Source organism: Solea senegalensis, linkage group LG6 (genome assembly GCF_019176455.1).
Source record: "Solea senegalensis isolate Sse05_10M linkage group LG6, IFAPA_SoseM_1, whole genome shotgun sequence".
Classification (NCBI taxonomy): Eukaryota; Metazoa; Chordata; class Actinopteri; order Pleuronectiformes; family Soleidae; genus Solea; species Solea senegalensis.
The window spans coordinates 7,580,596-7,604,866 of NC_058026.1; the positions used below are offsets into that span (position 1 = coordinate 7,580,596).

The window sequence follows — 24,271 nt, forward strand, 5'->3', positions numbered from 1 at the left end:
ATGAATATGTGTGTTTTCTCGAGGGCTGGAAATGTTCTTAAAATAGATAAAGGTGAGGGAATGACATAGAAGAGAAGAAGAACTCAGAAACATATTTGAGACTTTTCCTGTTTCTGATGACCCCTGATGACCTCACTCACGGTTTCCAGACTTTTTCAAAACTTTCAAACATGATTCCCGAATTTTCAGCATTTTTTGAAATCCCAGACTTGTTAAATACTTTCCAGACCTGCACACACGTATATAATGCACTTCACAGGTTCAGTTCTAACATCATGTAACGGTGTAAACGCTCCACTGTTGACGTCGCTGCATCACACAGCTGCACTGCGATGTGACACGGATCCAATTATCCAGAGAATGAAGATGAATCCACGAGTCTGTGTTTGTGTTTGTGTGCGGAGGCAGAAAATCAGTGATGGAGCTCAGGTCGTGTGGAACCATCCTCACCAAGGACGGATTCCTCCAGTCCATCACTCTGTTACTGCTGCTGCTGCTGCTGCTGTTTCTGCTGCTGCTCACCTGGAAAACTCCATCTGCTGGCAGAGATTCATGGTCAGAGCTGTGACTAACGATGTGGCAGCGTGAGGTTTTATACTCTTTTATTTCCTACATAACATACAAATTGTAGCTTGGTTCATGTCCAAGTATTTTTATATGAAATGAAATCAAATAATAAGAGACTGTGAGTTTCCTGACCCAGAAACTGCTGATACTGTTGCACTTGGGCTGAAATATCACAGACTGCTCCTGCCTGCTGTTGACCTGCCCCACCTGATGTACCATTGGCGATTCCCTGTGTCTTCTGAACTGTCTTTATCCTACAGAACAAGTGGCCCAGCATTCAGGGAGAGCGAGTCAGAGGGAAGACACGGATAAGTGTGAGATCATTAGAAAAAGCAAAGCAACTGTTAGATCGTATTGTTTGGATTGAGATTTTACCACACACACATACTGAGTGAACCGTCACACACTGCATCTTGTGGTGAACGCGCATTAATATTTTATTTTTTATATCTCAAAGGTAACGCTTAAACTACACAGTCCATGTGTGGATACCTGTTTTTCTGTGAGAAAGGCTGCTGCCTCATCGCCATGTGCTGTTGCTCATCCATGAGTCTGAGCAGCGGTGAACCAGATTTAATCCTCAAACCATAGTAGTGGTACTTGGAGTTCCCTCTGAAATACACACAGGTTAAGACCGTTAGGGTTAGACGTTGAGTTGTGATGGTGGATGGGCGTGTGCGAGCAGGTCTACCTGGTCCCGAGTCTTCGTGTGCGCAGCCCCATGAAGACAGACCTGATGAGTTTGCCAAACGACGCAGCATTAACGGGTTCTAGTTTCTGCTCCTGGCAGTGGAGCAGGTAGTGGTAGTAGAGGGTGCAGCGAGGTAAACTCACCCCCTCCGCCCCCTCATAGTTATCACACAGCCACTGCACCTAGAAGAGATGGTGGGTCACACAATTTTAATTTCCTTATCCTTCGTTGTTATTGATTATAACCAAGTATGTTTTTGAGTACTCACAGTAGCAGGAGGGGCTCGAGAGTTAGGGCTAGTGTAACTATGTCCTCCTCCTCCTCCTAACATATAACCCCCCTGAATGATGTAGCCTGCTCCACCGGCACCAGCTGCCCCGCTATTGGCTCCTCCTGTTGCCACAGACACTGGCTGCGAGGTCACAGCTCCGGTGATGTCTGACTCAGTGCTGGGCGTAGCCTCGTAGTAGGTGGAGGAGGTGGTGGGAGGGGTCTGGGAGAAGAGGGGCGACTCGGCGAAAGGGTAGTTGCTCGATCGACTGTACGTACACGCAGACAGAAACTTATAAGTACACAGTGGGTACAACAGTGCGTCCAGGAAACGTACTTAACATGTGTGTGTGTAAGCGGCTCGCTCTCTACTCACACAGTGGATGTGTTGAAGGTTGCATCTCCTGCTCCGTCCACATACTGCACCTGTCCAGAGAACACATGATCCACCTGGACAGCGACGACAGACGAGACTTAAATCACCCGTGAAAAATGCATGCTGTGCTCTAACAACAGGGAAGTCAAGAACAGAGCAGACACCCGTTTGACAGCTGACTAACATCATTGTTATACATCAGTGGAAGCCAAAGAATGACCACTAAACATCTGGTAGATGGTATGAAGGAATAAACAACCAGGAAAAAAGAGAGCTAACTGGTGTCTGCCATTGAAGAAAACTCAAGCGAGAGAAGAAGAGTATGAGAGAGAGTTCTAAAAGTGGGACACAGATGCGCCCTAAGCTTGAATGTGATGCATTTACTGTTTGTTCTTGAACGTGATGAAATGTTTTGTGCCTTTCTCTTTACCTCCTGGTTAATGTGCACAGACTGAAGATTGTTGCCGTGGCCTGACTGAATTCTCTTGGCTGCCTGAGTGACCGCCTGCAACACTGACCTCTGCTGGTGAGTAAAGTCACAGCGTCAGACCAAACTTAAATCGGTTTAATCTTAACTCTCTGCTTACAACCAAAAATAACAAATGAATTGGATTTGTGAAAATGTGTGCATCTCACCTGTGTTGTGGTCTGCACAGGTTGGCAAACCTGAGTAGGAACGCCGGGGCCCGGTGGACTGGAGTCCGACAGACTGTCATTGGAGTGAACAGAACCCTCTAGGGACGGGGTGACACAAGCGTGCGGGAGAGAAGTTTCAACAGACGAACAAAAAAAAAACGCTTTTTTAATCCAGCCACCATCACCACAAGGTTCAGTACTCACGACACATTGCTTCCAAATCGTAATAACAGCCGCCACAGAACATCCCGCGACTGTTTTTGTTTTAACTAATGGGAGCAGAGACTGATACTGAGGAGGGGAGAAAGTGTGTCTGACCATCTCTCCTCTCATCCTTATATGTTGCATGCAGAAGGACGGCCTTGGACAGCTAATCTCCCCAGATGGAGGGAGAAATCCCTCCATCTTGTAAACATGCAGATCAGATGAAAAGGAAATGGGAGATACATTAGAGATGGAGGATGGGGGGAGAAAACAGTGGAGGGAAGGAAGGTGGGTGGGTGGGTGGGTGAAGGAGAGGGTAATATTTACTTCTTTTTTTTCTCATTTTCTTCAGATGAGAAACATTTAACACTGTCCTGCTTCTGCCACGCCACCCTAAGCTCGACGCCTATGTATTGTGATAACGGTAAATGAGATTCAGTCTCTCCTCTGGCAGTTCTGGTTCTTACTGCTGTTTACTCACTTCATGTTTGACAACATAGTAACCTTTAAATCCCGACGACGGGACCCAGAGCGAGGACAATTATCTGAACTCAATAGAGACAAAGTCTCTGTGTTTCTCACATCTGGCAGCAAGTTAAATATCCATCTACTTGCGTCTGTTATACTTCAATGCCGATAACTTACAGGATTGAAAGGGAAAAAGCTATTGGCTGAAAGAATAAAAACAGGCAGATCAGACAATCACATTTGTGGCTAGAATCATGATTGCGATAAGAAATAAGTCCATGTTTACATTACATTATATTACATGTCATTTGGCAGACGCTTTTATCCAAAGCGACTTACAGTAAGTGCATTTCTAGTGCTAGTGATAAGTGCGATCTACAAGTAAGTGATTGCTTTTTTTTTTAACTACTACTACTGTCCGGATGTCGATGGGGAATCAAATGTTTACTGCCATAGTGCTGCTGTATGAAGCTTTACTTGAGTGGTGTGCTTCATCCGCCTCACCTACTCAGTCGTGACTTAAAATGCGTCACAAACACAACACAACACAACTGCTACACTGAGAGGAAAAAAAAAGAGAGTCATGTGGTGCTGATAGGCTTAATCAGCATCGTGTGAACTCATTTGGCAATGAACGTTTGAATGTAACAGACATTCATTTATATTTGAATGTTACAAACTACTGCTTTAATTCACTCAAAGTGGCCTGGGACACAAAGGGGTGGTTACATTATGTGCATAACCTAAACCTTTACTTGCCATTTATATTTCCAATATGCCGTCAGTAAGATAATCACTATTGCATTTTCAGACATGATGTGGGGAACTGTCACTATACAATGTGGTGAATTGTGATGAACAAATCTTTTCCTTTTTTTTTTTTAATCTTGAAGGCATACATAAAACTGATTTGACTCATAATAAAATAATCCCTGTTCCAGCACCAACTTGTATTCAGAACACTACTAATATATGATCTGCTAGCTTAAGAGTTCAAGTAAAACTTAGTTTATTTGTTACGACCACTGTTAAATCCCAGATGAACAGAAACACCATTGTGTCCTTAATACTTTCGCTCCCACTCTGTGTTTCTTTGTGTTACAGTATCTCAGCCTCAGGTAAAGTACAACACAATATGCTGTGTGACTGGTTTGACTACAGCAGCAGTCTGTGTCTCAGATAACGGAAAAAATAATTGAACTAACACAGTAGGTTACTTTAATGATCCACCTCTATGAGAAGGACACAAGCTTTGAGCTCTGAGTGAGGGTGCATAGTGTTACTCGATACGAGCAGGCAAAAAGATCTACGAATAGACAGCCCTAAAATAAACTTAAAGATAGACTTCAGTGGCAGGGTCCATCTCTCATTTTCACTATATTTTAAAATATCTGGTGAAACCGTTTCCTAATGACAAAACCTTTTTAACATCAGGACACATGTAATGAGATAGAATAATAAATAATAATTTAAAAAGGATTAGGATTATGCCATCACCTCTCTATAACAGCAAAAGCACCAATATAAAAGAAAAGTGAGGTCATCCATCCACACTCCCACATTCGGGACTATGCAGCCTAGCAACCAAGTCCATCAGCTTATTTTTTCTCATAATGTATGCACCATCAAACCAGACGAGCAAACTACATCAGTGGATCTTGGGTCCTGGTGCAATTCAGACCTACTGGTCTTTATTTTAACCATCCAAGCAATTACTAGTTTAAAGATGGCACACAATTCAGTGGGGTGCAAAACTGAAGCACAGGCTCATGACCCACCAGCGATGAACTAATTAAACATCATTGTCACAGATCATAACAATTAGTATTACTACAATGGCAAAAAGTGGGCCCTTGAAAATAATTTGAATTAATACTGTGGATTTATGGACAAGTACACACAACTCTCCTCTGCACTGAGAATCCAACGCTCTGTGCACACCAAACTGCCAACTAGCAACTATCAGAACTTGCTCATGCTGCTGTTTACATGAGCTATAATTCAAAGATCGTATTATGTGGGCTTGTGTGTGGCACTTATTCAGAAGACCCTCACCTGCAACAGTAACTATGATGTACTGAGGCGAGCCGCTCTGACCATTATTCTTCTGGACTGCAGAGTGCTGGATGTCAGAGGTTACATAGTGCTGCGTGGGAGTGGTCAGAACCACTGCCTTCAGGCTCTGGGCCTGGGTGGGCGGCGCTTGAGAACAAAGTGCGTCCTGTCCTGTTTTTGAGGCAGTGGCGGATTGGTTGGCTGTTGCAGCGGTTCCAGAGGTTGGGGGGATCTCAGACAGGAAGTGTGCCGTCTTTGCGGTTGAGGGTGTGGCGGCAGCAGGTGTTGCTATGGCTACCGAGTTGGCCTGCTGAGGCTGAAGGTCTTCCGAGTACCCAGAAGTTGCCATGGCAACCGATCCTTTGAGGCAACTGGTTCTATGGCTAGAAAAAAACAGAACAGGTCAATTGAAGTACTAAAACACGCCATTTTGGCAAATAAATCAGTACCGCATCTACGTTTTCACAAGGAAATGTAAGTGTGCTATGTGAGCACACTGCCCTTGTCAGGACTAGTAGTAGATTTGTGGCTTGTTTAAGGTTATGTTTTCACATTAACTGTGGTTCAGGTTAGGGATAAGGCTTAAAACCATAGCGGTGTGTGTGTGTGTGCGCGCACGCTAGTGTGCGTAGGAACATAAATCAGAGGAGGAAGTAGGGCTTTTGTCTGATTTAGCAGTAGTCTCTGGCACTTCCTGTTTGATCCAGTGTGAAACATAGCTCACATTTAAGAATAAACAGTGTGTGTTTTTGAGATGTACTAGTAAAATATTGCTTGAAAATTTGAATTAATTGAGACATTTCAGGTTAAATAATAACTCATCAAAAATATATGTAAAATATGCAACCAACGTGAATAATATCAGACAATAACATGTGGAAATAAAGTTAACAATTAAGTGAATTTAAGGCCATCCCACTGGCAGACAAGCCACTCCTGCCTGAACCAGGACGACACGCATATGATCATTCTGTGCACACAGTGTTCACGGGAGTGACTTCCTGAACTCAATGACAGACCAAAAAGTTTTTCAAAGTCGTAATACTATTACGAAACAATATGCACCTATGTACCTATATTTACAACTAGAATGTGTTTCTTGGGTGAGCTGTTCTTTTTCTGCCCAACAGTTACGGGGTTTGCTGACTTGAAAAGTGAGTTGCGAAAACGAGAGTGATAGCTTCGCCCTGCTAGCAGCTCATGCTTCATGACATTTGGCGTTAAAGCGAGCTAGCTGTGGTCGTTAGCCACTCAATAAATCTGCGACCACGCCACCACTCAAGTGTCACTCTCGCTTCGCGTGGACTCTAAAACTGTGGGAAACAGTTATAACTGCCTCACGGGTGTGCTTTAAAAAAACAAAAAAAGTACGACTGGCACTACAACCATAACACACCCGCCATCTTGTGCTCTTATCAAAATATCTGACATCGCCATAACAACGGTCTGTCTGAGAAAGAAGCTAGCAACCACTTTTCATCATGCCACACACACACACAGTCTGGCCATTTCACACAAACGCTGACGATGTTACAAACAAGCACGCGGACAAAAATGACAGAAAATATTCAATCGTAACTGTGAGATATTTTACTTTTCACCTCTAGTTTATCCCAGTATTGTCCTTTTTGTCGTTAAAGTTTTTTTTCCTTTAGATTTAGGTTGTTGTTGTTGACTCCCGTTGCTTGGCTCTTGTCGCCAGGACTACCGTGACTATGGCGCCTTTGCCTTCACCGGGGCAACTGTTGCTACCCTCTCGTAATCGGCCCGCCCTACGCTGAATGACGATTGGCTGACTTAGATTGTGGTCGCTACGTCATTAAAAACGTCCTTATTTGATACGTCGACAGTTGCTGTCCGTCACTGCTGACCCGAGCACAACGTGCACCTCTAATGTGACTTTTATGGCTGTGCAAGACTGTCACGTTATGTGGAAATTTAGAGCAATTCAACAAATATAGTGTTGATACTTGACTATATATATGTACACTTAAGTACGAATATTTATATATATGCATAATACAAACTGCAATTCAGCCACTTCCTGTACATACTGTATTATGTCCACAGCTTTTGAGATACATAATTTTTACAAATTGAATTGTTTACATTTTCTATTTATATTTTCCTTTATGATTATTATTATTCAGATTTTATATTTTAAATGTATTCTTATACCTTATGTTCATTCTAGTTCGTAATAAGTGTCAAGGCACCCACTGCATACAGGTGTGTGTAAGGTAAAGGTTAGGGTTAGGCACTTAGTTGTGATGGTTAAGGTTTGCTATGCTATGCATATGTGTGTGGGTGTGTGTGTTTCTGTTTCTTCTGAATGCACAAACTTTGTCAGGACCAGCAGTCCTCATGGGAACCAAAATCTTGTCCTAAAGAGGAGACGCATATTCTCTGAGGCTCTGGTTAAAGTTAGGATTACTGTAAAATGTGAATTAGGTGATGGTGAAGATTTGGCATTAACTGGTTAGGCTTAAGGTGTGTTTTGTAATGAGGTTCAGGCTCAGGTTGGGCATGAATTGATTGAATTGATGGTTGTGATTTGGCTGTCCCGAGTCAAAGCCAATATAGTGTCCTCCTATAAATAGCAGAACAAACTTAAATAGATTATTTATGTCTTTTTGTTAAAAGATATGCGATTAGGGCAATAAAGGCCATTTTTTTGGTTATACTTGAAAACCCCGCACACACACATTTAAAAGAGGCATCAAAGCACACTAAGAGTCGATCCTGTAAATTGAGGCATCGACTGGTCTATCACCTCCTTTCACACTTTCAAATATAACCTTCTAAAACTGAGCTGTCATTTCCAGCTGTGTCTCTTCTTTCCAGCTTGTAGAAATCACCGGTGATGTGATGTGGATCCAAAATGTGTCCAAGTTCACCATCACAGCAACTCTGTAATCACAAAGTAGCTGTGTGTGTGTGTGTGTGTTCCAAGGTTATTATAGTTAACGAGAACTAGCGAAATAACCAAAACTGAAATTGAAAAAAACTGAAATAAATGTCATCTTTGAAAATTAATTTCATACATAATCCTTTGGGGTTCATATGAAGTGTATTTATTTTTGTACAATTTTTTTTTAATTTTCATTTGTAATAATAAAAAAATCAACTTGTTTTGGTTTCCAATGTGGGACATAAGGCTATGCAGGTTAAACATAATGTTCATTGTGTGGTCAGTTGGTTTGAGTTGGTTCATCGAAGTAAATCAAATCTCTGTTAGTCTTTTAAAATGTTGCTCATGCTTTTCCTCAGATTGAGCTCCTGAGACTCCTGGTTCACAAAGAATGTGATGTGTCTTATGAGAGTTATTTATTGTAATTTATGTTATGTTCATGTCTGTCTTTAGTCTGTTGGCTATTTGCCTGACACACTAACTGCATCCAACCTCAGCAGTATGATGCACATCATTTCTTATATTTGATTCAGAGATGGGATGTTCATCTGTCCTAATACATTTTTAAAATGGCATATTTTGTTGGTTTATACTTATGTTATGACCTTATTGCATCTTGCACCTGACATATATTCATTTTTACAAAAATGAACTAACTAACAATAAAACTAAGCATATACAAAACAAATAAAAGTAAGCAAACCCGCTCTTAAAACTAATTAAAACTAACTCATTTTAAAACTAATGAAAAATCTAACCTTGGTGTGTGTGTAAGTGAATGTATACAACGTTGCTATTCTTGGGGGGTGAATGGATTATAATCTCCATCCAGTGCGGAGCAGATAGCAAGACAGAGATTATGCTGGTGACATACAGAACAACACAACTGATGTAGCACGGACAGAAAGGCCATCAAAAGGCCACATGTGATTAGATAGCCAAGTCACCCCTGGCATCATTCACTTCTTAATCAAAACCTGTTCCCTCCATGTTCATTGTTTCTCCTAAAGGTCTCCATCTTATCTGTGGTCGTGGCAAAGAGTAGAGGTGAGTTGAGGTCCTTCTCTGAGGCCTATATAAGCAGTTTCAAAATGAAACACAAATCACAGAGACAGCAATTTCCAGGCTTTGAGGAGGTCTTCAGCATATTTTAACTCTCGCCATGTGGAAGACAGCCCTCTTGACCGTAGGCTTATTGGTCGCTCTTGTCACCAGGGTGCACTCCAATGACGGCCATCCTGCTTTCTATGGAGTGAAGCTGTGTGGCAGAGAGTTCATACGAGCCGTTATCTTTACCTGCGGTGGTTCTCGCTGGAGGAGAAGCTTAGGCGACCCAGGTAAGACTGTGTCCATGAGAGATCTGCCATGTTTTCTTTGAGACAAAACACAATATTATGAGGTTCTCTCTTGCTTTTTTTTAATCAGCTCTCATTGAAGAAGAAGCCTTTGACCCATGGAACACAAATCCCATGTCTCAACAATCCAGTGACCAGGATCCCGCAGGGTCCAAATCATGGAAAGATCCAACATTGGACGTGGTACCTTTGGCTCCAGGATATGGCCACTCAGTTCACCTGCCTGTCTCAGAGGGAGTGCTGGAGGTGCTACGGAGTGCAGATCGAAAAGGACGGGATGCGGTGGTCGGACTGTCCAACGCCTGCTGCAAGTGGGGCTGTAGCAAGAGTGAAATCAGCTCTCTGTGTTGAAGCTTGCTTCTTGTGATTGTGTCTTGTCCTGTCGCTAATGTAGAGCTCTTCTCTTTTGTGTTTGCTCCAGTTCTTCATGCTTAGAATCCTTATGATTACAATTCTGATCCAACTAACTGTAGATGTGTTATGTATGGATGTAAGACTGTAAATGTAATGTGTACACAGTTTTGTATGGTGATTATCACAGATTAATAGGCATATTTAATAAAGCTTTGTGTTGGTGTTATTACAAATGCCTTTGTTCATGTTTCAAAAACATATGCTGAGATGGCAGTTCCAGTTCACACTTCCACTTTTCCACAAAGTGTAGAAACAAAGCTTTGGGGTAACATGTTTTTTGAAATGAAGGAAGTAGTGATCTAATATACTCTGGTTTTCATCTGTTTTTGTTGGTCTACACTACAGGGAGCACACCATGAGAAAAATTGTATTAATTGTATTTTTATTTAACCTTTTTTGGGAAGTTACACTGACATTAAAAATAGATGTTACAAGTGAGACATACAGGATCTGTGGTAGCATCATACATTTGGACAACAACATTAACAGCAAATGACAACAGGAAGAAAAACAGGTACAAATAGAAAAGATGAACAAGGCAGCAGATTTACAAAGTACTGATATCTAGTGTTGTGAGCATTGTGTTGCATTATCTTTCGGGGCATTTTGCTGCTTCAAGGTTTGATGTGTTGTGCGTTCAGAAATGGTCCTCTGTATACCTTATTTCACAACAAGAAGTTAATAGAGCTACTGTTGCCTCAGTAACAGTCTGGCCATAAGTCATTTCTGCCAGAGAAATGACTTATTGATGGAAATGTTCTCTTTTTCAGAGCTGAGGGGGAGGCATGTACGCATTCCCGTGCAAATTCAATCACGTGTTCTTTCATGACCTCTGCCAACTAATTATATTTTTAGTTATATCTGCTTGTTTTCCATTCAACTTGGTGGAAGGAGGGACCCTGGGCCAGGAATGAAGCCACTGCGCCAGCCTGTCTGCCACTAACAATCACGCGACATTCAAAGTTACCTAAATCTTTCATCCTCATTGTGTTGCTCGGTATGAACTTCAGCAGGTCGTATTGACCAGGCCTACATGTTTAATACATTAAGTGACTGCGTTAATATAGCAGGTGAACGGGTGTACCTAATAAAATGGCCAGTGAGTGTGCGCCAGTCTGGCCCCCTGGTAGAAAAATTGTTGCGCACCCTCCAGTTAGACGCTGCAGGAATGTGAAGCTAGCACCACCTAGAGGCCAGAAATAAAAAGCAATGCAAAAATAATCCATGCAGCATTTAACAATAAATGTGAATCGTCGATAGAAATTATTACAGTTTATAAAAAAATGTCACGTAAATTATGTCTGTAGAATGTATAAATGTCACTGTCCACATTTAATATTATTCCCGTCTCTACAGTTACCAAGCGCGACAGTCTGCCCACTACGGAAGCCGAACATGATCAACCTGATCACCCGGCTTGATCGCAAGGCATGCGATCTGTGTCACATACCACTAGCAATTACACAGACCTACTGTGATTGAAAGTTTGTGTTTGGAAACACGGGCCGAAGTCATATTTTTACTTAATGTTCAGTTGTTACAGCGTAACTGCGCGACTGTCTGTAGAAACATAGATCTGCGACATCGGACTGACCAGGTAAAACCTTTCGCGGTACTTTCAAGATGTTGCTAACTAGCCCTGCTACTGATAGCGACTGCTGTTATGAATATTAATGTGACCAATTTGCGTCGTATTTGTTTCTTAAAATACAAACTTGGCTTTGACGACGCTCTGCGTTGTCCCGTTTGTTAACGAACGATACTGTTCTGTGGCTGTTTTCTGTGCGACTCTGATGTGGGTTAAGCATCGTATTAGCTGCGTTAAGCTAGCTGGCTAGCCAACTGAGACATTAGCGCCTGTGCTGCCTGGGCCTTGTGTGGAAAAGCCTGATTAGATGTCGGTAGACGGCTAACTTTGGCTACTTAATTAATGTAGCTATAACGTAACAGATGACGACTGTGTAGTGGTACCTTTAAGTTTAATGTAATAAGAAACGGAAAATGTCAAACGCCTGTGCTTGCAGTCATGTACAAACAAAGTAAATACAGATTCAATCACTGAATGTGTTTTGCCTACAGTAAGGTTTGTTCTTAGGTTAACAAGCTAGCGAGTATTGTTATTGTCTGCGTTAAATGAGGCACGCAGATTGTTAGTCCTACCTGTAATCATTACTGCGTATCATGCATTCTTACGTGACATGAATTTAAAAAAGCCGAGGTAGCCAGCTACCAGCATGCGACGTACGTTCGTCATAAACGGGTAATGTGTATGTGTGTTTCTCTTTTGCAGGATGGAGTGGCAGCCAGATGAGCAGGGTCTGCAGCAAGTGCTGCAGCTGCTGAAGGACTCCCAGTCCCCAGACACAGCAACACAGAGAGCAGTGCAAGAAGTATCCTTTAGTGTGTGTGTTTGCAATAGATCCCATTCAGATCATGAGTGATTTGATAACAACTAGAGAAATACGGATGTGAATGTGTTCAGTGCATCCTTGGATCCAATCACCAAACCTTATTTGACTGTATTTTCAGGATGTATTTGGTCACATTCCTGAACATACATGCATGCAATCTGTCCTGTCCCACTGTCTCAGCTGTTGTGCTCTGACTCGCTGCATTATCACAGTGTTTTTACACATCTTGGGCCTCATTATTGATACTGATCAATTTTTTGGTTCATGTTGCAGTAGTGTGAGTGGTGCTTCAATTCTCTCAGTTTCTCTGACTCTTCAATCCAACACCTGCACATATACACACACACTCTAACATCTAGCATCAGAAAGACATCATTTTTGTTCAAGTGAGAGAGAGAAATTATGGGCATGTAATTTCTATATGTGATTGTTTGTGTGGCTTAGGGCTTGTTTGGTCTGCAAGAAAAACACTTCTTATGTGACACACTATGACAACTGTAAAACTGATGCAGAAAGGGCTGGAAGTATTCATTCTTGAGTAATATTTTTTCTACTTACTGTTCCTGGTACAGTGACCTTGCGTGTCGCGAAAGACCCTTTAGAAATTAAAGTTATTATAATTATTATAATTGTGTGGATGGTTGAACTCCTTAACAGATTCCCCAGAAACTTGAGCAGCTCAACCAGTTTCCGGATTTCAACAATTATCTAATTTTTGTTCTCACAAGCCTCAAATCTGAGGGTATGTATCGTATGTGCATGTCAAAACGTTTCCTAAGAACACTACATCATTTTAATGTCCTCTGCAAATGTTGTTTATCTAGCCACCTCCCCATTTAAAGAAAAAGCATTTGACACTGTCTCCAACTCTCTGCTGTGTCTTTTTTCTCAAGATGAACCCACTCGCTCTTTGAGTGGTCTCATCCTGAAGAACAATGTAAAGGCTCACTACCAGAACTTTCCTCCTACTGTGGCTGACTTCATCAAACGAGAATGTCTCAACAACATCGGAGACCCCTCACCGCTCATCAGAGCTACAATCGGTGGGTGTTTTCACAAAAAAGGGAAAAAAGTTTGTGTTTTGTAAGCTGCACTTTCTAGCCCGTGTGAGACAGACTACTATGTAGGTGGATGGCTTTTTGCAGGTAATGTCTGTGTGGGATTAAGTGCCATTATATTTTAAATTAATTAATGTGATGTTGAGAGTAGTTTTTAAATACTGATTTACTTGTGAATAACTTGTTTGTTTTTTATCATAAAGGTATCCTGATCACGACCATTGCTTCTAAAGGAGAGCTGCAGACCTGGCCAGAACTGTTACCCCAGCTCTGTAATCTGCTCAACTCGGAGGACTATAACACCTGTGAGGTCAGGCTCACATACATACACACATACTCATACATCTTTTAAATTTCTATTGTCATGACACTTCTATTTTCTTTTGCTCTTTTAACATTTCTCTGTGATATTCTGTGTGGTTCAAGGGTTCTTTTGGAGCACTGCAGAAAATCTGCGAGGATTCATCTGAGTTGTTAGACAGTGACGCTCTGAACAGACCTCTCAACATTATGATTCCCAAGTTCCTTCAGTTTTTCAAACACTGCAGCCCCAAAATCAGGTCAGCAACACATTTGCCTTTTGCCTGCCGAGTCTATGAGTTTCTCTCTTTTTTCAGTCTTTTTTTGCCCATGACATAACAATCTTCCTGTTCTTTTTCATTCTTAAGGTCACATGCTATAGCCTGTGTGAACCAGTTCATCATTGGTCGAGCTCAGGCTCTGATGGATAACATAGACACCTTCATTGAGGTGAGTGCTTGAATTCTGTCTTGGTAGAGCCTCTGTTGTTTCGAATGAAAAAATACATGGTTTTCCTCTTGTCATCATGAGTGAATAAATTCTACTGTCAGTTTTTTTCACTGCTGATCCCATGAGTCACCCCATCTCCTTTCACACAGATTATGTGATAAAAAGGCACTGCAGGAATTTATGTTGAGAGCTACAGGAGAGAGAGGCTGTTCACACAAAATGCAGTACATCTAATTCAGTTACACTGACTCCAACATACTGGTTAAGGGTTTTACAAGAGCCTATAACTTGTAGCATAGAAGTAAGCTAACCTGCTAACCTCAACTTTATTTACTTAAGTAATAGAATTCTATTAAATTGACAGGTTTTGCTTTTTGATTTGATTGTTCTCCTGTCTGGCACCCAGAATTTGGTTTGTGAGAGGCTTCTGTTCTACAAACTGCATCTTGCAGTCTTTTGTAAAGTGGTTAGGATGAAATGTTTCATGTTAGTTTTGTAGCTGATGTTGTGTCCAGAATCAATTACACTGCTTAATGGGAGTCTGTTTTTCATCAAATTTAAAGCAGCATTCTGAAGATTTTTTCTATTTGTGAACCACATATGAAATAATGTGGCATAAGGTCATTGGCGTGGTTATACGGAGTGTGTCTTAACTTGCAGATTAAGTGCTTTGATGAGAAGAGCTTTCTATGTAGTGGTGGGGGAGGGACTTAGCTGGAGCCAGACCAAAGTTTTATCATAGTGGCACGCTGCCTTGCCGAAAATAACAAACATTAAAATTAAAATGGTTTTATTAAATTCCATTTATTAATGTTTACTAAACATAAACAACAGCAACTTATGGTGCTATATCATGTGTCTGTCTGTATTTTTTTGGGCATGTATTGATTCTAAGCATTGTACCAAAAAGTCTATGTGATAGTGGTCAAGACATACAGTCTTAACCAGTCACAGACCACCACTGTGCTGCTGGTCGGACAATAAGCTAAAATAAGATTGATAATCGGTAATCTTTAACAGGGTCTGCAATAATTTGAACATAGTTTTAGAATTGAAGTTGATTTTGTTGACTAGTGGGATGGACTTGTACCATCATTGGATGTGATATGGTGTAGAGTAGATGGTGGAGTAACATGATGTAAAGGTGCATTGTAAATATTACAGTGCATAACAAAATAATATTAGATTAGATAAAATAAGATTGGAGACAGATGGAGACCCCACATAGTGGTGTGCTTCTACTGTCACCAATGAACAATGTCATCATTCATCTGCGCAATCCTGGAAGTCGAAAGCCTTTGCTTCCTCCTGGAATGTGTGTTAATCCCGTCTGTCTTTCCCCACCATTGCTTTTAACACACTCATTCTTTCCTCGTCTTTATTCCGTCCAGAGTCTGTTTGCACTGGCCGGAGACGAGGACAGCGAAGTGCGGAAGAACGTGTGCAGGGCTCTTGTTATGCTGCTGGAAGTCCGCATTGACCGCCTCATTCCACACATGCACAGCATCATTCAGGTGAGGGTGTGACTTGAGCTAGTACACTGCTTCAAAAAGACATCCTCCTTTTGTGAATTGTGGACAGTGCCAATTCAAGGATGACCAGGCAGACCCTAACCCTCCATCGCTGCCTGAACATGGGGATTATTGAATTGAATTGAATGGGAATGCAGTCAAAAGACCAATGGTGTATTCACTGCAACTGCCTGGAAGGAACGCATTCGCTTAAACAAGTGTCAGACAGTGAAGTGTGTATTTGATATCGTCTCCAGCATGCTGCTTGATCTTAGAAGGACTGCTTTAGTTGTAGTGTTCCAAAGACGACCCAGTGTTGGTATTTTTGCTGTCAAGTGACATCTTGATAAATATTTTTATTTTATTTTATATATGACATTTAATATTATGTTTTTTTTTTTGTGGTTTTAAATGCACCTGCTCCTTTTCTGGTATTTTGTACGAAACGTACGCCACAAATGTTTTTGTACATTAAAAAAGGGCAGCAAACTGGCGACAACTTAACTATCCACGCGTTCATGTGGCAACGTATTGGTCCGTATTGGTCTCCATACCTCCTTCCCTTACTCCACCAAACTCTCCACAACATCTTATGTCTCTCATTGTTTTTCACCAGTACATGCTGCAGCGCACCCAGGACCCAGATGAGAACGTGGCTCTGGAGGCCTGTGAGTTCTGGCTGACTCTGGCTGAACAACCCATCTGCAAAGAGGCCCTCTCTGGCCACTTGGTCCAGTAAGTGCCCGTAGGCCAACAGTGTGTTGCACTGGGTTAAGAAAAATTACAAAGTGATTTTATTTGTAATAACGTGGCTGTCTCGCTTCTCTTACAGACTGATTCCTATCTTGGTGAATGGGATGAAATACTCTGAAATTGACATTATTCTTCTAAAGGTGAGCCACCCCTGGACAAGTCAAACATTTTTCAAACACCTCTCTTCTCTATGACTCAATAAATTCACCGTTCTCTCCATTGTCCTGCAGGGCGACGTTGAAGAGGATGAGACCGTTCCGGATAGTGAGCAAGATATCAAACCACGTTTCCATAAATCCAGAACTGTCACTCTGCAGCACGAAGGAGGAGAGGATGAGGAGGGAGAGGACATTGATGAAGACGAGGACGATGATGATGACACACTGTCTGACTGGAACCTTCGTAAGTCACAGACAGTTTTACTAGTCCTCAGTAATCATTGGTAACAGTTATTACCATTTTAACTTTTTTCAGTTTCTACAAACAAAAAATAAGGTAATAGATACAGTTGCATATTGTTTTGGTCCATTCAAGAATTTTTATTTGGTCTTTGGTACTGGCCATTTGTCTCATTGTGTCTTTGTGTTCCTTTCTCTTGTGCTGTTTCTGTTTTTCCACGCAGCATAAACACATTTCCAACATTTTCTAATGTTAACAATACCTTCCTGTTTCTAGGGAAGTGTTCGGCCGCAGCGCTTGATGTTCTTGCCAATGTGTTCCGTGAGGAATTGCTTCCCCACCTCTTACCCCTGCTCAAAGGCCTGCTTTTCCACCCTGACTGGGTCATCAAGGAGTCTGGCATCCTTGTGCTGGGAGCTATCGCTGAGGGTAAGACACGGCATACACTTGCTATTGGAATACAATATACCGAAACAAAACATTTCTTTCCATGTCATTTGGGGTTAGGTATTGTGGATTTCCTAAGATATTGGTGCTTTGTAGATTATTTCAAAATGGTGTCTGAATCACCATCCGTGAGTTCAGTGAATCATTAACATTACGTTAAATTTACAGTAAATAACAGATTTGTGATTTTTATTAAAACAAATGTAAAAGGAAACATCCATTGTACACTTGAAGTGATCCACCCTGATATTTCTACTGCTAGAAATCTTGACTTGATGTATGACCTTTTTTTATATATATATTCCCCCAGGCTGTATGCAAGGCATGGTTCCTTACTTGCCCGAGCTCATCCCCCACCTTATTCAGTGTTTGTGTGACAAGAAGGCCCTGGTTCGCTCCATCGCTTGCTGGACCCTGAGCCGCTACGCCCACTGGGTGGTGAGCCAGCCCCCTGACGCCCATCTCAAACCTCTCATGACTGAGCTGCTCAAACGCATCCTGGATGGCAATAAGAGGGTGCAGGAGGCGGCATGCAGGTACAGCGCTTTCTTATCCCATGCGTTTAATCTTTCCCACGTTTCCACTCCTAAAACTCATTTATTTCACTTGCTCATGTGACTCTTTTTCTTAAGTGCGTTCGCCACACTTGAGGAGGAGGCTTGCACAGAGCTGGTGCCTTATCTGAGCTTCATTCTTGACACGCTGGTTTTCGCTTTTGGGAAGTATCAGCACAAGAACCTGCTCATTCTTTATGATGCTATAGGCACACTGGCAGACTCTGTGGGACACCATCTCAACCAGCCTGTGCAACCCCAAAAAAAAACCCCACACATCTTACACAGCCACATTTTTATCTTCAGTTAATCAACAGGCCAAACTCACACACATGTGTTTACAGGAGTACATTCAGAAGCTTATGCCTCCGCTGATTGCCAAGTGGAATGAGCTGAAGGATGAAGACAAAGATCTCTTCCCTCTGCTGGAGTGTCTGTCGTCTGTTGCCACAGCATTACAGAGTGGCTTCCTCCCCTACTGCGAGCCTGTTTATCAGCGCTGCGTCACCCTGGTCCAGAAGACACTGGCTCAGGCCATGGTAAGGGAAGCACACTCACTTACACATGACTTTGCCCCAGTAAGTGTCTTTGTTAATTGTTTTTGCTGCTCAATGCTAACACATTATCCCACTGCTGGTATATTTACCTGTGTGTGTGTGTGTGTGTGTGTTTCTAAGATGTACAGTCAGCAGCCAGACCAGTATGAGGCACCTGACAAGGACTTCATGATTGTGGCTCTAGATCTTTTAAGTGGCTTGGCTGAAGGGCTAGGGGGACATGTGGACACACTTGTGGCTCGCAGTAACATCATGACTCTACTTTTCCAGTGCATGCAGGTGAGGAGAGGCTGTGTGTGTCTATGTGTCTGTCTAATGTGTGCTCATTGTGAATCGTAGTTTATTTATTATGCCTCCAGCCTGACTTTTTTTGGGCTGTCTGTCAACAACGTTGCACATTTCATTACATCTAGCACTTATGTCCACTTGGACTTTATACAAAATTGGTCAAAGGACCAAAGTCTTTGTGATTTCAGTTAAGTATGAGTATGCTAGTTATGGTACAAAGGACATACAAAAAGGTCAGCTTGACATAATGTTCTTCCTATAAAACCTATAAAACATTTGCTTAAGTATGTCATAGCCCTCACTACATATCTCATCCGAGTCTGATTTTTCTTCTATAGTCTGATATTTTTCAGTAACGTGTTGTATTTGCATTCTGTGATTTCCTTTCTGAATAAAAGTGTTTTTGTTGGGGGTGTATGCAATACACTAGCATTGTAATGATAGCCCACTGCTCTTTTTGATGATATTTTAGGCTCATCATGATCTTTATTTTTTGCAAGAGTAACAACAACCACACTGACCTGTTAGATTTTTTTCACAGGAGCATTCTCTGGCTCTGTTGACGGTGTATGTTTACATCTGTCCTTGTTTCTCTGTCTCTTTTGTCCCAGGATACGATGCCTGAAGTTAGACAAAGTTCCTTTGCTCTACTGGGTGACTTAACCAAGGCCTGCTTCCCTCATGTCAAACCATGTATTGGTAATTATCACACTGTCTTTCTCACTTTCACATTACGTGTGTATCACCATCCTTGCTTCTGTTCATTGAATGTGATGATAACATTGTTTTTGTACTGCAGCTGAATTCATGCCTATCCTCGGGACAAATCTGAACCCAGAGTTCATCTCTGTGTGCAACAATGCCACCTGGGCCATTGGAGAGATCTGTATGCAGATGGGTGAGTTGTAGTGAATCTATTCCTCTGAGATGTGGTTGGATAATGTGGTATTGCGTGTGTCTCACTTGATTTTTTATTTTTTTTTGTCCTGGTCTGTCAGGAGTGGAGATGCAGCCGTACATTGCTATGGTTCTGAACCAGCTGGTTGAGATTATTAATCGACCCAACACGCCCAAGACACTGCTGGAGAACACTGGTATGTGAATGCACAGATGTGTTTTTAGTCGACAATTGGAGCACAGGAGAGTCGAATGCTGATTTAATGATTCACATGATGAAATGGGGTGCTGTTGACGTGGACTATTTAAATTGCGCTGTCCTGACTAGTCTATGTTCTCTACCAGCTATCACAATCGGCAGACTGGGCTACGTGTGCCCTCAGGAGGTTGCGCCAATGCTTCCGCAGTTTATCCGACCTTGGTAAGTGACTGTTTAATCTCTCATTTGGTGTCTCTTATTCCCCGCTATTAGGCATCTCTGGGATGATATTCAATTTACTACATGTGAACTTGCATAGTCGGCATCAGTGTTGTCCATGTGTCATGTGCTCTATTATGGGCTTACCTCATCACATGGTATCCATTTTCTCTGCCCTCCTTCTCCCTTTCATCTGTTCTGTGTGAACTATGTTAGCTTATCCTTATTTGCATGAAACCTTTGCAACCGCAGTTTAATGGGTTCATTTCTTTAGTGCACAGTGACAGAATGGAAAGGATTGTAGTACTGATATTCTTATGATTGCAGTTTGGCTGTTACAATTCAAGTTTCTCAGTTTTGCTTATTTGTTCAGTTTTTGTTTTGTTACAAATGTTCTCATGTACAGTATTTTAAATATTTTAGTTAAAATGTTGGTTGGCAGTTGATTGGTTGGTTGATCATTGCATGCGACAGGTGCACATCTCTGCGTAACATCCGAGACAACGAGGAGAAAGACTCGGCCTTCCGCGGAATTTGCATGATGATTGGTGTGAACCCAGGAGGTGTGGTGCAGGTGAGCCATTGTACACTGTAATAAATACAATTTTAAAAATAGCTGTATATTTGGTTGCAGAGTAAATTCACAGATGTTTCAGAGACCTTAAATTTCAAACCTCTTTTGTTCGTTTGTTCAGGACTTCATCTTCTTCTGTGACGCAGTGGCCTCTTGGGTGAATCCTAAAGATGATCTAAGAGACATGTTCTATAAGGTGAGTACAAATCATGATTAAAATTGACTTTCTTAACAACAAAATGTCTAAAAATTCTATGAATTCATATCGGGCCAAAATGATCTGGTGATAATATCTGTCCCCAATCATATGTCTGAACTGGCTTGATGTTGCTGTCTTCTTAAAATGACCCTTCACTGTGTAACATGTGGCCCAACTGTGATCCCTCATATTATCTCCACAGATCCTGCATGGTTTTAAGGAGCAGGTTGGGGAGGAGAACTGGCAGCAGTTCTCAGAGCAGTTCCCCCCACTGCTGAAAGAGAGACTGGCAGCCTGCTATGGCGTTTAGATTCTCTACACCCACCTAAGAGGTAACCACACACATGCTATCATTTCATTTCACACCCCTACTGCTCTATTTTTGTTTAAAAACAAAAACACACACAAATTCTCCTCTGGATGCTCCAAATCCTTGCTGGTTGTTTTTCATTGGTAGTGTTTTCTAAAAACTAAGCAAACAACTGCAGAAGAGAGACTCTGTTTCCCGTTTACACTGGCACACATATGCCAGTGTACCTGAATGTCATGTGATGCATGTTTTTAGATGTGTTACTTGGCTGGACAGAAATTAACATCTTCTGCCTCCGCTCTCCCCCTTTTTTTCCCCCATCCTTCCAGGTGAGCCAGCAGGGAGGAGGGTGAATGGGAAACTCATCCATCTGTGTATTGCACTGCCCTGATCTGGGGGGAGGGAGAGGGACGCTATTGGCCGCTCCCCCTGACGGACGGCCCCCACGCCCTATGTGTTTGTCCATAGAGGGAGGGTGGGCGGGTGGGAGGGAGGGACAGGGGGGACACCTCTAGATTAACTAGGCAGGGACCCGACACAGAAAAACTAACTGGTAGGGAGAGATAGAGAGGGACAGAGAGATGAACATGGTGAAAAGATGGAGGGAAAGACAAGTTTGGAAAGAGGGTGGCAGGGAAAGACCAGCACAAGGAAAGTTCAGGGAAAGAGTGGGAGGGAACTCAAAAACAAGGAAGAGATTAAATAAAAGAGCTATAGAATGGTCTGTTAGTTGGCTGAGAAGACGGGGACAGTGGAGATTTTACTGGGATTCTTAAACTTAAGTGTAACCAATAGTTTGACTGACAGGGACAGACCAACAGACTCACACATACAGTACACTTGCACGTGCTGTACATGAAACTGACTGTGGGAGGCACTATTATGTAGACTTTTTGAGACCTATTACGTGTAGTTTAGGGACAGACAGACAGACAGATGTCTAATCTCTCTTCATTTCCTGGGTGATATCTTTCTTCTTTTTTTTCGGGGAATAGGATTCAAAATGAATTACTTTATCTGTAGTCGCTGAATTCTTCTTATCTGTAAGATACTCTCGCTATCTGCATCTGTGTTTCCTACCTTCATTTTTGACCAGAGTGCTGCTTCACAGAGCTATCCACCTGTCAGACATATTCCTGTCACATTTTCTACCTGATCGTAGAAAAGAGAGAGAGAGAGAGGGAGGGAGAGAGAGAGAGAGAGAGAACAATGACAAATGTCTTTCCCTCTTGGCTTCACAGAAACCATTCCTCTCGAAGGGAGGATTAGGGCTAACACATTTGTTTTCTCACCAGAGGGGAAAGGAAAATCACATCGTTGGTTGTCTCTTTTGAGGTTTTGTGTGTGTGTGTGTATGTATGTGTGCATATGTGCATGTGTGTCTGTGTGTGGGTGCATGTGCAGCGTGTAAATCCTTACTCCGGCATTCTCTGTCAACAGTGAAGTTATGTATTGTTTTGATCATGGTACCGAGCTAAAAACTTGACTCCACCACAATGTCCTTGGCACCTGTTAACTGTGACCAAGTGTTCGTTTGTACGTGTGTGTGTGTTGTGAGTGTGTATGTATGTGTCTACATGTGTACTGATATCCATTTGATGCCATAATGATATCTTAAGTAAAAACAGTGATTGGCAATGTCATTGTGATCTTTATAATGTTTTAAAACTGGTCCATATTATGTTGTTTTTTTTAATTTTTTTTATATTTTTTTTGGCTGCTACTGATGACTTTTGTTTCTATAATGGACATAAATTCGCACAATTAACGCAAAAGGTTTTGAATAATAGTATTTTTCCGTGACTGTTTCCGTTGTTTTTTTGCACTTTTAATTTTATTTGACCTTTTTTTTCATTTCTGTTTTGTATGGACATTTTTTTTAACCTCACTCATATGATATGTCTTGACCCTAATATCAGTGTTTGTCATACTGTGTTGCACTGTGAAATTAAGTGTCTTTGACTGGCAAAAATATCCCAATACTAAATGGCAAATAAAAACAACTTTGTGAAACTGCGACTAATCCGCACTTTTACAATGACTAACCTTGCCATATTGCTGAGGCTTGTGTGTGAATGTGAGTGTGTGTGTGATCCTGCATGATTATGTATGCACGAGTACCGTTCTTTTGCCTACGAGCATGTTTTTGATAGCGTTTATGATGTTTGCACAGAAGGGGTGCCGATGAGTTAATTACTTAGAGTGTGTAGCCTGCGCCCAGTCTACGTGTGCATGCTCTGTCTGTTTTCACGCTGTGTAAGTGTGTGTGTGCGTGCGTGCGTGTGTGTGTGTGTCCAAGTATAGTGATCACCCTTTACACACCAACACACCTCAGTTCACAGTGAGAGGAGAGCTTAAAATAAATAAATAAAAAAAGAAGCTAGTACACTGCCAAAGAGCAATAGTTGGTGGAATCTTAACAACAACAGACAACAAGTGGAGAGAAGCTGCTATTTTCAGTTTAAAGTATGTGCATCATGATGATGCGATTAAGTACAGGCACTTAAAGGGTCATGGAAAAACTAAATCACAGAATACAGGTTAGCCAGCCAATTTAACTACAGGGATCGATATGTGTACATTGATAATCTGCCACTGCTTTCCGTCATGTAAACATGTGGAAACAGACTGGTACATGATTTGACCTCGACTGTGACCACTCACTAAGATAATCAAACCAATCATTAACCACTGCAGACACGACGACAATCTGAACCCCGGTCCACCTGTTTCCACGCTCTCTTAGTTCAAAGCTTGTACGTGGAAATGTTTATTTTGGTTGCTTGTTAAATTTTACTGTTTTTTTTTTTTTTTTACCTGATGTTTTTAGTTCATTAATGTTTTTGGGGTTTTTTTATGTGAATGGTCAGTGAACATTTTCTTTGGATGATGCTGTAGTCGTCAACTTTAGTGACTGATGAATGATCACAGTGAGCTTGAAGGCAGGTAGACGTCTTTTTTGAGTAGTTGCAACAACAACAAAAAAAGATGGGAACAAAGGAATGATGATAGGAGAGGACAATTCTTTTTCTAAATTCTGATTCTATAATAAAGATCATGATATTGTTGCATTTGGCAAAAAGACTTTGATAACTATTGTTTTGCTCTGTGGATTACTTTTGCCAGTTGTGATCCCCCTTTTTTCAAGGTGGAAATGGAAATAAAATGTTTTTGAGTCTATAATACAATTTAGATTTG

The 24,271-nt window shown here is 41.6% G+C and overlaps 3 protein-coding genes across 5 annotated transcripts; 2 read left to right on the forward strand and 1 right to left on the reverse strand.

The window, feature by feature from the left end:
* Nucleotides 1–627: 627 nt before the first annotated feature.
* LOC122771714 (MHC class II regulatory factor RFX1-like) lies at nt 628–7,023 on the reverse strand. Of its 2 annotated transcripts, none has more exons than XM_044029428.1 (9): nt 6,869–7,023; nt 5,268–5,650; nt 2,541–2,638; nt 2,335–2,424; nt 1,905–1,978; nt 1,527–1,797; nt 1,259–1,440; nt 1,060–1,179; nt 628–821 (listed from the first exon to the last, which is right to left on the reverse strand). In XM_044029428.1, exons 2-9 carry the CDS (start codon nt 5,614–5,616, stop codon nt 638–640), a joined length of 1,368 nt encoding a protein of 455 aa, XP_043885363.1. In that variant the 5' UTR covers nt 5,617–5,650; nt 6,869–7,023; the 3' UTR covers nt 628–637. The 2 variants fall into 2 exon arrangements, with proteins under 2 accessions (XP_043885363.1, XP_043885362.1); XM_044029427.1 differs by having other exon boundaries at nt 2,335–2,427.
* Nucleotides 7,024–8,910: 1,887 nt separating this feature from the next.
* rln3b (relaxin 3b) lies at nt 8,911–10,120 on the forward strand. The gene is made up of 2 exons (XM_044029429.1): nt 8,911–9,515; nt 9,604–10,120. Exons 1-2 carry the CDS (start codon nt 9,341–9,343, stop codon nt 9,882–9,884), a joined length of 456 nt encoding a protein of 151 aa, XP_043885364.1. The 5' UTR covers nt 8,911–9,340; the 3' UTR covers nt 9,885–10,120.
* Nucleotides 10,121–11,326: 1,206 nt separating this feature from the next.
* LOC122771217 (transportin-2) lies at nt 11,327–21,542 on the forward strand. 2 transcript variants are annotated; one of them, XM_044028639.1, is made up of 24 exons: nt 11,327–11,544; nt 12,238–12,337; nt 13,025–13,100; nt 13,252–13,401; nt 13,620–13,726; nt 13,843–13,976; nt 14,085–14,166; nt 15,558–15,680; nt 16,294–16,412; nt 16,510–16,570; nt 16,661–16,832; nt 17,106–17,258; nt 17,587–17,812; nt 17,909–18,080; nt 18,175–18,369; nt 18,508–18,666; nt 19,281–19,374; nt 19,475–19,573; nt 19,674–19,769; nt 19,918–19,993; nt 20,465–20,564; nt 20,686–20,760; nt 20,966–21,095; nt 21,403–21,542. In XM_044028639.1, exons 2-23 carry the CDS (start codon nt 12,239–12,241, stop codon nt 21,071–21,073), a joined length of 2,676 nt encoding a protein of 891 aa, XP_043884574.1. In that variant the 5' UTR covers nt 11,327–11,544; nt 12,238; the 3' UTR covers nt 21,074–21,095; nt 21,403–21,542. The 2 variants fall into 2 exon arrangements, with proteins under 2 accessions (XP_043884574.1, XP_043884575.1); XM_044028640.1 differs by having other exon boundaries at nt 11,328–11,544; nt 19,287–19,374.
* Nucleotides 21,543–24,271: the final 2,729 nt, after the last annotated feature.

Bases quoted from the DNA above. Each gene is read 5' to 3' on its own strand.
- rln3b (XM_044029429.1), top strand. From the start codon at position 9,341: ATGTGGAAGACAGCCCTCTTGACCGTAGGCTTATTGGTCGCTCTTGTC. The intron at 9,516-9,603 runs GTAAGACTGTGT...TTTTTTAATCAG, and splicing joins GAGAAGCTTAGGCGACCCAG to CTCTCATTGAAGAAGAAGCC.
- LOC122771714 (XM_044029427.1), bottom strand. From the start codon at position 5,616: ATGGCAACTTCTGGGTACTCGGAAGACCTTCAGCCTCAGCAGGCCAAC. The intron at 2,428-2,540 runs GTGAGATGCACA...TTTACTCACCAG, and splicing joins CTGTGCAGACCACAACACAG to CAGAGGTCAGTGTTGCAGGC. The intron at 1,979-2,334 runs GTAAAGAGAAAG...GTCGCTGTCCAG, and splicing joins CTGTGCACATTAACCAGGAG to GTGGATCATGTGTTCTCTGG.
- LOC122771217 (XM_044028639.1), top strand. From the start codon at position 12,239: ATGGAGTGGCAGCCAGATGAGCAGGGTCTGCAGCAAGTGCTGCAGCTG. The intron at 18,081-18,174 runs GTGCAACCCCAA...ATGTGTTTACAG, and splicing joins GACACCATCTCAACCAGCCT to GAGTACATTCAGAAGCTTAT. The intron at 18,370-18,507 runs GTAAGGGAAGCA...TGTGTTTCTAAG, and splicing joins AGACACTGGCTCAGGCCATG to ATGTACAGTCAGCAGCCAGA.